Source organism: Cervus elaphus, chromosome 9, assembly GCF_910594005.1.
Source record: "Cervus elaphus chromosome 9, mCerEla1.1, whole genome shotgun sequence".
NCBI classification, from domain to species: Eukaryota; Metazoa; Chordata; class Mammalia; order Artiodactyla; family Cervidae; genus Cervus; species Cervus elaphus.
In genome coordinates this window covers 53,196,195-53,210,038 of record NC_057823.1, presented here as the reverse complement: position 1 = coordinate 53,210,038, position 13,844 = coordinate 53,196,195, and the positions used below count along the sequence as shown (strand labels likewise).

The following is a 13,844-nucleotide window of genomic DNA, read 5'->3' as shown; positions in this document are numbered from 1 at the left end:
AGTTCATGAAAAAGAAGTCAACATTTAAGACTTATTTTGGAAAAGAATGGATATAGGAAATAATTATAATTATCAGTATGCCAGTAGGTGCTTTGGTGGATCTTTAAAGGTAGTAGTAGTTAGTTTTAAAATGAGAGACAAAATTAAAATTTTTAAATATCATGGACTTCATATCAGTAAGATATCTTTCACAGGTTACTGTAATACTATACATTTCATGACACTTAAGAGTATACTTTCTGCAAAATGGAATGCCATGGGGAATTTATAACAGAGTAGACTCCATAATGATTATTAAGAGATGAAGGTAATAATAAAGAAACTATATGAGTTTACAAAACTGAGCTAATATGTGGATAAAGTATTAGTGAGTAATACCTACTCTCACTTAGACATCTCTTGGCAACTGAGTCAAGAAAATGTAAATATGAAGTAAAAATCAGTAAGAGCTTATACAATGATCTGTTGTGATTTCTGGAGATATGGACACACCTGGATATAATATTAAAAGCTTACAATTTACCTAGGATAGAATATAGTTACCAGACTTATGGTAGGAGAGAGTCCATCTGACCATTCATACTTTCTGCACACAAGTCTCAAGAAAGTGATGAGTAGTGATGACTCATCTAAGAAAGAGCTTTTTCCTCATCTGTTCAAGACATTTGTTTTTCTCTGTAAAGACTCAGATGAACTTTTCTGATTCCCAGGAAATATATACTCCCTGCATTTTGAGGTATATCAACTCTGAGGTGCTAATAAGTTTCCTGAAGGAACAGATTATACTTAAATGGAGGTCACTATTTCCCCACCAAACTCCATTCCTGTAATAACAGATCCCAGATAGAAGTTTATATTCTGGCCTATCTGTAAAATGGCTAAAGCTAAGATCACTTAGTGGAAGTTATTTCATTAATCATCAATATCCACATATATTTGAGGGGAAAAAAGCAAATAACTATGGACCAAAGAATAGTAGGAGACAGTAATTTCACCCCAAGACATCTCCTTTTGGTTGGAAAAAAGTGTTTTTAACATCCTTTCCAAATGTAACATTTACTCACCAAGTTTAGTGTTTAATCCAGCATAGTAGTTTCCATTGAATAACTACATTTTCCTTACCTTGTGTGCGGTGCTAAGTCGCTTCAGTTGTGTCTGGCTCTGTGAGAGCCTATGGACTGTAGCCTGCCAGGCTCCTCTGTCCGTGGGATTCTTCAGGCAAGAATACTGGAGTGGGTTGCCATGCCCTCCTCCAGGCCCAGGGATCAACCTGAGTCTCTTACTATTTCTGCATTGACAGGCAGGTTCTTTACCACTAGTGCCACCTGGGAAGCCCTTCCTTATGTTACCTTTTGGGAAAACTCCAACTTCATAGGAATATGATTGCTGCCACTCTTGGAAAATGTTATCATAGACATTGTGTGTGATGCCAGAGGAAGGTGGTCAATCTGCACAGTGGGAGGTCTGCGCACATTAACCCAGTGATACACTTTAAGCCTGACTAAACATCCCACTAACATAAGGACTGGTTATATAGTATTCTCCACTTGTATGAAGAAAAAGTCCCACTACCTGGCCACCCCACAATGTGACTTTTTAAAGTGTTTTTTAAATTAAACAACATTGAAAGGGAGCTCTTTTCTTGGTGAACTCTCTGTTGTGCCTTAAAACTAAGAATTTTGCAAATGTGAAATCTTTATCCCAAATAAGGGGTTGTTTTTACTATTGAAAGTCATATGTAAGATTAGCAATTATTTCTAAATGATGTCATCTGTTGTGATGATCTATGATATGTACTTTGGAGGTCCAGGCATTATAAATTTATTCAGGCTGCTTTTAAATACATGGAGAGAAAAACTAGCATATTAACTGTTACATAAACAGAGGCAAATTCTTGAGCAAAGGAATAACTTGGGAAATTTCCAACATATTTTGACAGAATGGATGCATGATGTAAATTGAAAATATATATTCCATAATCATGGTCTAAATTTTTCCCAATTGTAATTTTTTAATATGAGAAAAATAATTTACAGGTAATAGTAAGTTTTCAGATTTTCCTGAAGTATTTTTTTCATTCCTTTAATCCTATTATTTGTGGTGAAAGGAATAATTTGGAAAATTATTTTGGAATAATTTTGGAATTTATGGAATTTTCAAAATGTAAAAAGATCATCTAAGTAATTTATTCTCAATGAAAGAAATTGATTTCTATTCATACCACATATTGCACAATAGGACAATGATATAAAATAAAAACAGAGCTATGAATAAAAATAACTAATAGAATTATAGAGAACAAAAGAAATAAAACAATTTTAGAGATGATGGGGAAAAAATTAAGACTCACCTTTCCGAATTGTTCCGATTCGGAGAGTTGTTGTCTTTCGTCCGCTGAGCCTGGACCTTGAGGCAGACTAGGACTGAAGGCCATGAGGTCGGTCTTGGGCGGCCCCTCCCCAGAGCACACCCTCTGCCGCCTCTCCTGCGAGTAAGACCAGCTCCCCACCGCGCTGGAGCACACCAGCCTGGGCTTCACCGGCCCGCACGCGCCCTCGCTGGGCGGCGCCGAGCACCGCAGCGCCGTGTACAGCAGCAGCGTGAGCACCAACAGGCTGGACACCGCGCAGATGGCGACGATCAGGTACACGTTCACATCCACTAACGCCGTCTCTGCGCCAGCTGCACCAGACAACGCCCGCGAAGAGGCCTTGGGCGCCTGGCCGCTGTCCTCCAGCGACAGCAGCACGGTGGCCGTGGCCGTCAGCGCCGGCTCGCCGTGGTCCTTCACCAGCACCAGCAGGCGCTGGCGCGGCGCGTCCGCCTCGTCCAGGGCGCGCGTCGTGCTGATCTCGCCGCTGTACAGCCCCACGCGGAACGGGCTGCGCGCGCCACCCGCCGCCGGCTGCAGCTCGTACGACAGCCACGCGTTGTAGCCCGAGTCCGCGTCCACCGCGCGCACCTTCGCCACCACGTGGCCCGCGTCCACGGACTTCGACACCACCTGGCTCACCGCGCTGGGTCCTCCGCCTGGCCCGGGCGGCAGCAGCGCAGGCGCGTTGTCGTTCTCGTCCAGCACGAACACCTGCAGCGTCACGTTGCTGCCCAGGGGCGGCACGCCCGCGTCGCGCGCGCTCACTTGGAACTGCAGCAGCTCCAGCTCCTCGTGGTCCAGCGGCTGCAGCGCGTACACCTTGCCGCTCTCCGCGTGCACCGACACGTAGCTCGACAGAGCTCGCTCGCCCACCCTCCTCTCCACCAGCGAGTAGGACACTAGCGCGTTCTCCTGCGCGTCCGCGTCCCACGCAGACACGGTGAAGATGTGGCAACCGGGTGGGTTGTTCTCCTTGACGAACACCGTGTACTCGGGCTGTGGGAACGCGGGCGCGTTGTCGTTCACGTCGGCCACCTCCACGGACACGCTAGCCATGGTCGACAGCGAAGGCGAACCCCCATCCGTCGCAGTCAGCACCACCTCATAGTTCGCCATGCTCTCGCGATCCAAGACACTGTCCAACACGAGTGAATAGTAATTCTTAAAGGTGGACACCAGTTTGAAGAGGTCTTGGGGGATCAGGGTGCAGGTCACCTGTCCATTGGCACCATAGTCACGGTCGGCCACCGTAATGAGAGCAATGACAGTGCCCAGTGGAGCATCCTCTCGAATGGGAAGTGAAAGAGACGTGATTGAGACTTCTGGTGAGTTATCATTGATGTCCACAAGTTTTACTGAAATTTTACAGTGCCCAGACATTGACGGAGTCCCGTTGTCATACGCAATAACTTGAATCTCATAGAATTTCACGTCTTCATAATCTAATTGTCCCTTAGTTCTGATTTCCCCTGAGCTGGGATCTATATTGAACTTGGTCTTTATATTGGGAGACATATCACTACTAAATGAATACACAATCTCACTGTTTGATCCTTCATCTGCATCAGAAGAATTTAATTTAATCACCAAGGTTCCGTTTGCCACGTTCTCTAACAGCTGTATTTTGTAAACTGATTGGTCAAAAGTAGGCTCGTTGTCATTCACATCTAATACCTTAATAAGCAACTGAACGGTGCCCGTGAGCTCAGGTTTGCCCCCATCAGTAGCCACTAGTAACAAATTAATTTCAGCAGTTTCCTCTCTGTCCAGAGATTTCCTCAGCACAAGAGACAAAGACTGACTTAGTTCATCATTTGTCTGTATATCTAGAAAGAAAAACTCACTGGAGCTGAGCTTGTAGGTGAGAAGAGCATTTACTCCGATATCTGCATCAAATGCCCCCTCTAGAGGAAACCGTGAGTCAAGCAGTCTCGATTCATGAAAACGGATAGTCTTTACCGCCACTGGAAATGCTGGCGGGTTGTCGTTAATGTCCTTCACCTCCACCTCCACATGGAACACCTGCAACGGCCGGTCCACGATCACCTCCAGGTGGATGCTGCACTCCGCCCTCCGCCCGCACAGCTCCTCCCTGTCGATCCGAGAATTCACGAACAAAATGCCATTCTGCAGATTTACTTCCAGAAGATCCCTGCGGCCTTTGGATGCCACCCGGAACAGGCGCGGCACCAGCTCCGCCAGCTCCAGTCCCAGGTCCTGCGTGATGCGGCCCACGAAGGTGCCGTGTTTGGCCTCCTCAGGGACTGAGTAGCGGACCTGGCCGCTCCCAGCCTCACCTACAGCTAAGAGCAGAAGCAGCAGAAACAGATGCCGGACCTCCACGCCCCTTCTCTTAGAAGACACCATCACCAGTTCTCAGTGAGTTGATCAAATTAGAATATCGTGTTGTGCAAAATTTTAAATGTTGTCCTCTAATCTCTGTTCAAGTCCTGCTGCTTCTCTTACTGTTCTCCTCCTCGCTGGAGTTACAATAGGGTTCTGGGTATTTTTCTTCTTAGAACTATACTGTGGTAAGACAGCGACATCATGTGGCCAAAATCTAGGCTCTACTGTTGATTCTGTAGATTTAAATTTTAGCAATTGTCCAGGCTAAGTTTACTGATAGCTTTCATTTAGGAAAAATACCTATCTTAAACTGCAATATATCATTTCCCCCTTTTACTGTGTTAAAAATATATAACTAAATTTACCATTTCATCCACTTTTAAGTATACAGTTTAGTTTGTTATAGTCACATTGTTGTGAAATATCTTGAGAACTTTGATCTTGCAAACATGAATCTCTATACCCATTAGAAAACAACTCCCCTTTTCCACCACACTGCACCTCTCTCACCACCATCCTACTTTCTGTTTCTACAAATTTGACTACTCTAGGTACCTACATAAGTGAAATCTCACAGTTTGTCTGTGACTGGATTATTTGACTTTAGCATATCCTCAAGGTTCATCCATGTTGTAGCATGTGATAAATTTCCTTACTTATAAGGCTGAATAATATTCTGATGTTTTTTGTATACCACATTTTGCTTATTCATTCATCCATCTGTCCATGGATATCTGGGTTGCTTCCACCTCTTAGCTATTGAGAATAGTGCTGTTATAAGCATGGGTATGAAAATATGGGCTTCCCTTGTAGCTCAGTTGGTAAAGAAGTTGCCTACAATGCAGGAGACCCAGGGTTCGATTCCTGGTTTGGAAAGATCCCCTGAAGAAGGAAATGGCAACCCACTCCAGTTTTCTTGCCTGGAGAATCCCGTGGACTGTAGCCTGCCAGGCTCCTCTGTCCATGGGATCACAAGAGTCGGACACAACTTAGCGACTAAACCACCACCACCATGAAAATACCTCTGAGACCCTGCTTTCAGTTCTTTTAGATATAACAGAAATTTTTTTCTGTTTCTTCAAGTAAAGCACATAGAAATCAAAGGATATTTTAGTTTATATTTTATAAATTGAAAATATATTTATAGATTTCATTTTTGCTTTTGTGATTTAATTTTGCTTTCTGGACTGTTCACAGATGTTTGTAAATTAATAATTCATTTTCCTCATCTGGATAATGTATTCTTAATTAAGAATATCTCTTTTTCTACTACATTTGGATTTTTATTCAAGAACAGTACAATTGATCTCTTTTTAGTGTTGAGAATATCTTACTTTAATCATTCTTTGCTGTCCCCTTCATACACAAATGATATGAAAATATGACAAAGATAACATAGGGATAAAACAAAATGAATTGAGGGTAAGTCAGTGTTCAAAACGCATAAAAGTTATCTTCAGTTACTCTAAGGAGGTCACAACCACAAAGAAGGCTGAATGCTGAAGAACTGATGCTTTCAAACTGTGGTGCTGAAGAAGACTCTTAAGAGTCCCTTGGACAGTAAGGAGATTAAATCAGTCAGTTCTAAAGGAAATCAACCCTGAATATTCACTGGAAGGACTGATGCTGAGCTGAAGCGCCAATACTTGGTCAAGCTCAGCCAATAAACTTGACATTTCTTTGTATCTGTAGTGTTTGGAATAGTAGCTCCCAAAAGATATATCCACTCAGAACCTTAAAATGTGTCTTTATTTGGAATAGAGATCTTTACAGACATAATTAAGATAACCCTAATCTTAGCATTATCCTAGGTTTGGGTGGGTCACAAATCCAATGACAAATATCCTTATAAGAGACAGAAAAAAGTGCATAGAGGCATGTGAAAGAAGGGACTGTGAACACTGAGACAGAAACTGGAGTTACACTGCCACGAGCCACGGAATGGCTGGAGCCACCACAACCTGGAAGAGGCCGGGAAGAGTTCTCCCCCTACAGTCTGCAGAAGGATCATGGCCCTGTCAACACCTTGTTGGACTTCTGGCCTCTAGAACTGTGAGAGTATACATTTCTGTTGTGTTGTTTCAAGCCCCCAAGGTTGTGGTAATTTGTTACATACAGAAGCACTACAAAACCAATATAGTATCCATTGCTAAAAGAATACCCTTTGCACTTACCAAAGCAAACTGTCAACTCCCTGTGATTTTATGTCTCTGAGCATTCATTCTTCAAAAATGCTCATTCAAGTATTTCACAAAACTACAACAAAGCCCCAACAAAGAAGGAAGAAAACAAGAGAGGGAAGTGGATGATAGGCAAGAAAAAAAAAGAGGTTCCTAAGACATTTTAAATTCAGTTTATTATTTTTCTTCTCCTGATTTTTATATAAAAAGAAATCACTACACAGTAATTTTTCCATGGAATCCAAGTTATCTAATCTACTTAATGGTCAGATACTTTAGTGAAAGGGTCAGTAATAATGTTCTCCTATCAGTTGTATAGACTACCTGTTGTAATGCTCTTCTTGTAAAATGTGTTCTGTTCACATTAGCTTAATGGCAGTGGAACCCCAATGATCATGTTGCTGTATATTGACTATCTCCATTTTAAATAAACACAATTTTATCTCTGACAAAGTCCTCTGTGGTTTAGGGAGACTGTCTAGGACAGCTTTTCTCCACATGTTGGCTTAGCATCCCAGAATATTTTGATCAATGGCATCTCAGCATCAACCTTTACTTCCATAAATGCTACAACAGGAAAAGACAGCAGAAGGCAATCTTTCACTGGCAATTATCTGTTTCTGATTGGAAGTGATATATATCATTCACATGTATTTGATCAAAGAAAATCAAAGCTCATGATAGCAAGGAAATGAAATCCTCCAGTGTTCCCAGAAGGAGAAGAACAGGAATATTGACAGTGGCTACCAAAATAAACAACTGTTTCTCATTCTCATCTATTTGTATCCTTGCCTAACCATAGGTCTCAAAGGTACTTGAAGTGACACCTAACTTCTCTAATTATTTATTGTTATACTAGAAAATGGGCTTCCCTGGTAGGTAAAGAATCCTCCTGCAATGCAGGAGACCCTGGTTTGATTCTTGGGTTGGGAAGATCCCCTGGAAACGGATAGGTGACCCACTCCAGTATTCATGGACTTCCCTGATGGTTCAGATGGTAAAGAATTTGTCTACAATGAGGGAGACCTGGGCTTGATCCCTGGGTTGGGAACATCTCCTGGAAGAGGGCATGGCAACTCACTCCAGTATTCTTGCCTGGAGAATCTCCATGGACAGAGGAGCCTGGCAGGCTACAACCCATGGGGTCGCAAAGAGTCGGACATGACTAAGCACAGCACAGCACATACTAGAAAATAACAGTAAGCTGAATGAATCACAAACTGAAATCAAGATTGCCAGAAGAAATATCAACAACCTCAGATATGCAGATGATATCACTTAAATGGCAGGAAGTGAAGAGGAACAAAAGAACCTCTGACGAAGGTGAAAGAAGAGAGTGAAAATGCTGGCTTAAAACTCAACATTCAAAAAACTAAGATTATGGCATCCAGTCCCATCACTTCATGGCAAATAGATGAGGAAAATGTGGAAACAGTGTCGGATTTCATTTTCCTGGGCTCCAAAATCAATGTGGATGATGACTGCAGCCATGAAATTAAAAGACACTTGCTCCTTGGAAGAATAGCTATGACAAACCTAGACAGCTTATTAAAAAGCAGAGACATCACTTTGCTGACAAAGGTCCATATAGTAAAAGCTATGGTTTTTCCAGTAGTCATGTATGGATTTGAGAGTTGGACCATAAAGAAGGCTGAGCACAAAAGAATTGGTGCTTTTGAACTGTGGTGCTGGAGAAGACTCTTGAGAGTCTCTTGGACTGCAAGGATATCCAACCAGTCAATCCTAAAGGGAATCAGTTCTGAATATTCACTGGAAAGACTGATGCTGTAGCTCCAGTACTTTGGCCACCTGATTCAAAGAGCTGACTCATTGGAAAAGACCCTGATGCTGGGGGAAATTGAGGGCAAGAGGAGAAGGGGCAACAGAGGATGAGATGTATGGCATCACCGACTCAATAGTCATGAGTTTGGACATGTCAGGTGAATGGTATGTCAATGGACATGAGTTTGAGCAAACTCAGATAGTGAAGGACAGAGAAACCTGGCATGCTGCAGTTCATGGGATCGCAAAGAGTCAGACACGACTTAGCAACTGAACAACAAATACTAGAAAATAGAATCACAGTTCTAATCTTAGAAAAGAAGTTTTCTGAAAAAGAAGGAACATATCAAGAAATAGTCTTCTTGGGTATTATTCCTTATATTTTAGACAAAGCTAATTTGTAGTATTCCCTTACAAATTAAATTACATTGTTATAATCATACCAAGATAACATGAAAGTAAAATTACAGTTCCTAAAATCATAGTTATAAAATTGAAATTCATTACTGAAATTGAATAATCAAATGATAATAAGGTATGTTTTACCAATATTTTACTGAAAGCAATGATAGGTTTTGTTTCCACTGGGATGATTTTTGGAGCCTTCATAGGAAAATGAGAATAAAAAGTATTAACAGCACAATGATCTCTGTCTAGTTTTTTCAGATGTATGACAAAGGTGTGAAGCTGCCAGCTTTAATGGATAATTAATATTAACCAAAACTAATTAAATTGCATGTGTGCTAAGTTGCTTCAGCTGTGTCCAACTCTTTGCAACTCTATGAACTATAGCCCACTATATCTGATAAGATCTCAGCATATCTAATTTTACCTTTTGAAGATATGGCCATTTTAAGTTAATAAATTTCCCAAATGAATGACTAATTTGAATTGTAAACATACCATGAAATATGTGCCAAAAAATAAAATTTCCCATAAATCTATATAACACGTTAATGATAGCAAAGAATGGTGGAAAAGTAGACAAATAAGGCAACTGGGTCATCTTAATGAAGAAGAAAGGAAGGAATACATTTCATGGAAGAAATCTTATAAAGGAATACAAAACTATTGAAAGCTGGCACAAAGATTCCGAACAGCACAAGAATATTAACTACAGCTAATAGCAGTCAGCATTATATTGCCTATTTTTAAAAAGTTATTAATAGAATGAGATTCTCCTTTATAAGACAATTTGTTTAGACAAAGAAAACTGAAAAGGCAATATTACCCCTAATCCAAGTCTTTTCATAACACGATTGTGATTTTAAATAGGTTACAGTGTGATCACCTTGAAGCCAGGGACCTTACTTATCTTGTTTCACTCTTGCTAGGTCCCTAGTTTCTACAGCAGGACTTAGTATGCAGTAGGCTTTCTGTCTGTGCTTGTGGAATGGATCCATCAGTAAATATATTGAGTGTCCCTAGAGAAATTCCTAAGCCTCGACATGGGCACATAGGTAGTATGAATTAGGGAAGAGAAATTCTTTTGTGACTCAATTTATCTTTCTCAGCTTTATAATCTTGCAAAGTTTACCTCATATTTAAAGGAGCTGGAAACTTGGCAATATGACTTTAAAATTATTATTATTATTATTTTGCTGATTTTTGCCAGAAGCCTGGGGGGGTGATAATTAATATTTGAAAAGTTGCGGAAACATGCTCACCACCTGTTTTTTGAAACACTCTAAGCAACAGCTCTATATCAGTTCAAATCTCTAGAAATTTAACTACTAAATTTTACTAACTTCTACAGGGACGGGGGAGGGTGTGGGGGGAAGTGGGAGGTTGGGATTGACCTAAAAAAAAAAAAAAATTTTACTAACTTCTTATAGAATGCTTCTATAAAGGGACTTTCATAGGATTTTTCTGCATGTTTATTTGAATGTTTGCAGACAAAAATATGTTCATTTAATGCTTGTGTAACTTCAGAATTAAACATAGGAAATAAAATTTAACATTATGCTCTTGACTTAGTGACTAGCAAGTATAATATTTTTAACAAATATGTTTCAGCTGGTTTTGCAAAACTAATCACACATACTCTTCAGTATATGGCTAAACCCTCACATAATGATCAGGAATCAACTGTTTGAGTTTACAGCAGAAAGAAGTATGCACTTCACAAAGTTATTGGAAAGGTTGAGAGAAGTAAAAATAAAGTGTCTTAGAACATTTGTGAGTAAATGGAAGGTGCTCAGTAAGTGTTTCCTAGTCAATGATCCTATAATAACAAATTCATTCCACATCAAGCTTTCTAGAACCAGAACTCAAAGTCATTGGCATCAGGATAGTGACCATAATGGCAACCAAAAAATAACTGTATATTTTAATATAAAAATTAAAATATCACCCTAAAAATATATTTTAAATTACTTTTGCTTAAAATGATTTTTAAATTGCCCACTTTGAAACTTAAAATGTTAAGGAAAGGCAGATGGTTTCTAAAAATTTGCCTATAATTTTTTTCCAGACCTTGACGTTTCATTGTGAGATATAAACTTGAAAATGTCACTGTATTTTACTACATTAAGATCCTATGTTAAATATGCTCAAACCTACTTAATATTTCAGTATTTCTTTCAAAAGTATCCTGCTATTTAAACCAAGGAATATGATTTGTCCCTATATGTGCTTGTTGTTTGATTCCAAGTTCCATTCAAGATGCAGCCATATGTAATAGAATAAAGATCTACAATAAATGGTAAGATTTGTTCTGACTTTAGTCAGAACACTTGGAATACAGTTTTTAAAGTGACATTTGAAAAGATGGTTAGATAAGTTAAAAATTTTAAAAACTAAACCTAAAGCTTGGGAGTTGAATTTACATTACCAGAAAGATCCGAATTTGTTTCTGGATGTTCCTTTCCTCCCAACATGTTCAGACCTGAACAAAGACGGAGCTGAAAGCCATGAGGTCAGTGTTGGGCGGCCCTCCTCAGAGCACCCACCCCCTGCTGCGTCTGCTGAGAGTAAGACCAGCTCCCCACCGTGACGGAGCACATCAGCTTGGGCTTCGTGGATCACATGCACCCTCGCTGGGCAGCACGGAGCAGCACAGCGCCGTGTACAGCAGCAGCATGACATCAACAGGCTGGACACCGCCCAGACGGCGATGATCAGGTAAACGTTCACATCCACCAACACCATTTCCGCTCCAGCGATGCCCGTCGAAACCCACACAGAGGCTGTGGGCGCCCAGCTGCTGTCCTCTAGCATGGTAGCGGTGGCCATCAGCCCGGCTTACCCTCATCTTTCACCAGCAGCAGCAGGCGCAGTGCGTCCACCTTGTCCAGGGCGTGCGTCGTGCGGATCTCACCAGTGTACAGCTGTGCTCGCCACCCACCATTAGCTACAGCTCGTGTGACAGCCACGCGTGGTAGCCCCAAGTCCTTAAGACAGCCATGTGTTGTAGCCCAGTCCGCTTCCACTATGTGCACCTTCGCCACCATGTGGCCGGCACCCACCTACCCTGCCACCAGCTGGCTCACCGCATGGCCCAGTCATCCAGCTTGGGAGGCAGCAGCACAGGCATGTTGCAGTTCACATTGGCCACCTCCACGAACACGCTGGTCGTGGTCGACAGGGAAGGTGAGCACCTTACAGTCACCACCACCACATATTTTGACACGCTTTCACAGTCCAGGGTGCTGTCCAGCACCAATGAATTCTCATAGCTGGACACCAGCTTGAAGGGGATATGAGGCCTCAGGGTGCAGGTCACCTACCCATTGACACCGCAGTCACAGTTGGACAAGGAGATGAAGGCAATGACAGTGCAGAGTGGAGGGTCCCCTCTGACTGGTAAAGAGTATTATCATTTACATCCAGCACTCACTAAAACCTTGCAGTCATTTGATATTGGAGGACCTCCTTTATCAACTGCTTTTACCTGAATTTTGTAGGGTTTCATTTCTTCATATTCAGTCTACCAATTAGCCGAATTTCCCCTGAGCTGGAATCAATTTTGAAGCTTTTTGTTTCTTTTTATGTCAAGAGGGATATCATTGCCAAAGGAAAAGGCAGTTTCACCATTTATACCTTCATCAGCGTCACAAGTGTTTAATGTGATCACTAATGTTCCATTTGCTATAGTCTCTAATAAGTACACTGTGTACACGTCCTGGGCAAACAATGGAGCGTCGAGCACTGTGATCAGCAGCTGAACTGTACCTTCTAGTTCTGGTTTGCTCCCGTCCCAGTGGCTGTCAATAATAAACGAAGTTCTGGTGTTTCTTCTTATTCAAAGACTTCAATTCAGGTTAAAGTGACTTAGTTCACCACGTGCCTGTACACCCAAAGAGAAATAAACCCTGGAGCTGAGGGTTAGAATAGCATTGGTACCAATGTCTGTGATAGCAGCGCCCTCTATCGGGAAACGCGAATCCAGCAGTCTAGATTCAGAAATAAATTAACCTGTTTCTCTTGCTCCAAAGACCAGAGGATTTTTATTAAAACATGCATCTCCACATCCACATGGAAAACCTGAGGCAGCTTATCCACGATTACCTCCAGGTGGATATTAAATTTCGCCCTCTGTCCACACAGCTTCTCCCAATGGATCCGAGGATTCACAAACAAAATGCCATTCTACAGATTCATCTTCAGAAGTTCCCTGTGGCCTTTGGATGCAACCCAGAATAGGCAAGGCACCAGCTCCGCCAGCTCCAGCTCCAGGTCCTGGGCGATGCGACCCACAAAGGTGCTGTGTTTGGCTTCCTCAGGAACGGAGAACGAATCTGGCCACTGCCTGTCCCTCAGGCTGTAAGGAGTAGAAGTGAGAGCAGCAGGCACTGGCGTCCCTGGTCACCTCTCCTTGAAAATAGCATTGAAAAAGCACTACGCCTTTCCTGTCGCTCTCACTTTACTTTAAGATCTTGCTTTTTTAAAGCTTCATGTTTGAGATAAATTATCTCTTTACAGTTTTTGTCTTCTCTCTGGTGGTGACAAAATGGAGTTTCCTTCTTTAGTTTTTGGTAATTAGTATATGGAAACATGAGCTTCCTTGGTGACTCAGTGGTAAAGAATCTGCCTGCAATACAGAAGACTCGGGTTCGATTCCTGGGTCGGGAAGATCCCCTGGAAGAGGGCACAGCAACCCACTCCAGTCTTCTTGCCTGGAGAATCCCCATGGACAGAGGAGCCTGGTGAACTATAGTCCA

The 13,844-nt window shown here is 41.8% G+C and overlaps 1 protein-coding gene and 1 pseudogene across 1 annotated transcript in view; both read right to left on the bottom strand.

Moving 5' to 3' along the window:
* The window catches only part of LOC122700236 (protocadherin alpha-2-like), a 165,882-nt gene extending 161,141 nt beyond the window's left edge, over positions 1 to 4,741 (bottom strand). Inside the window, 2 exon segments of the mRNA XM_043912988.1 lie at positions 2,351 to 2,469; positions 2,471 to 4,741. Of these exon segments, the coding sequence (XP_043768923.1) occupies positions 2,351 to 2,469; positions 2,471 to 4,741 (2,390 nt within the window).
* Positions 4,742 to 11,563: 6,822 nt separating this feature from the next.
* LOC122700797 lies at positions 11,564 to 13,511 on the bottom strand (annotated as a pseudogene).
* Between the last annotated feature and the right edge of the window lie 333 nt (positions 13,512 to 13,844).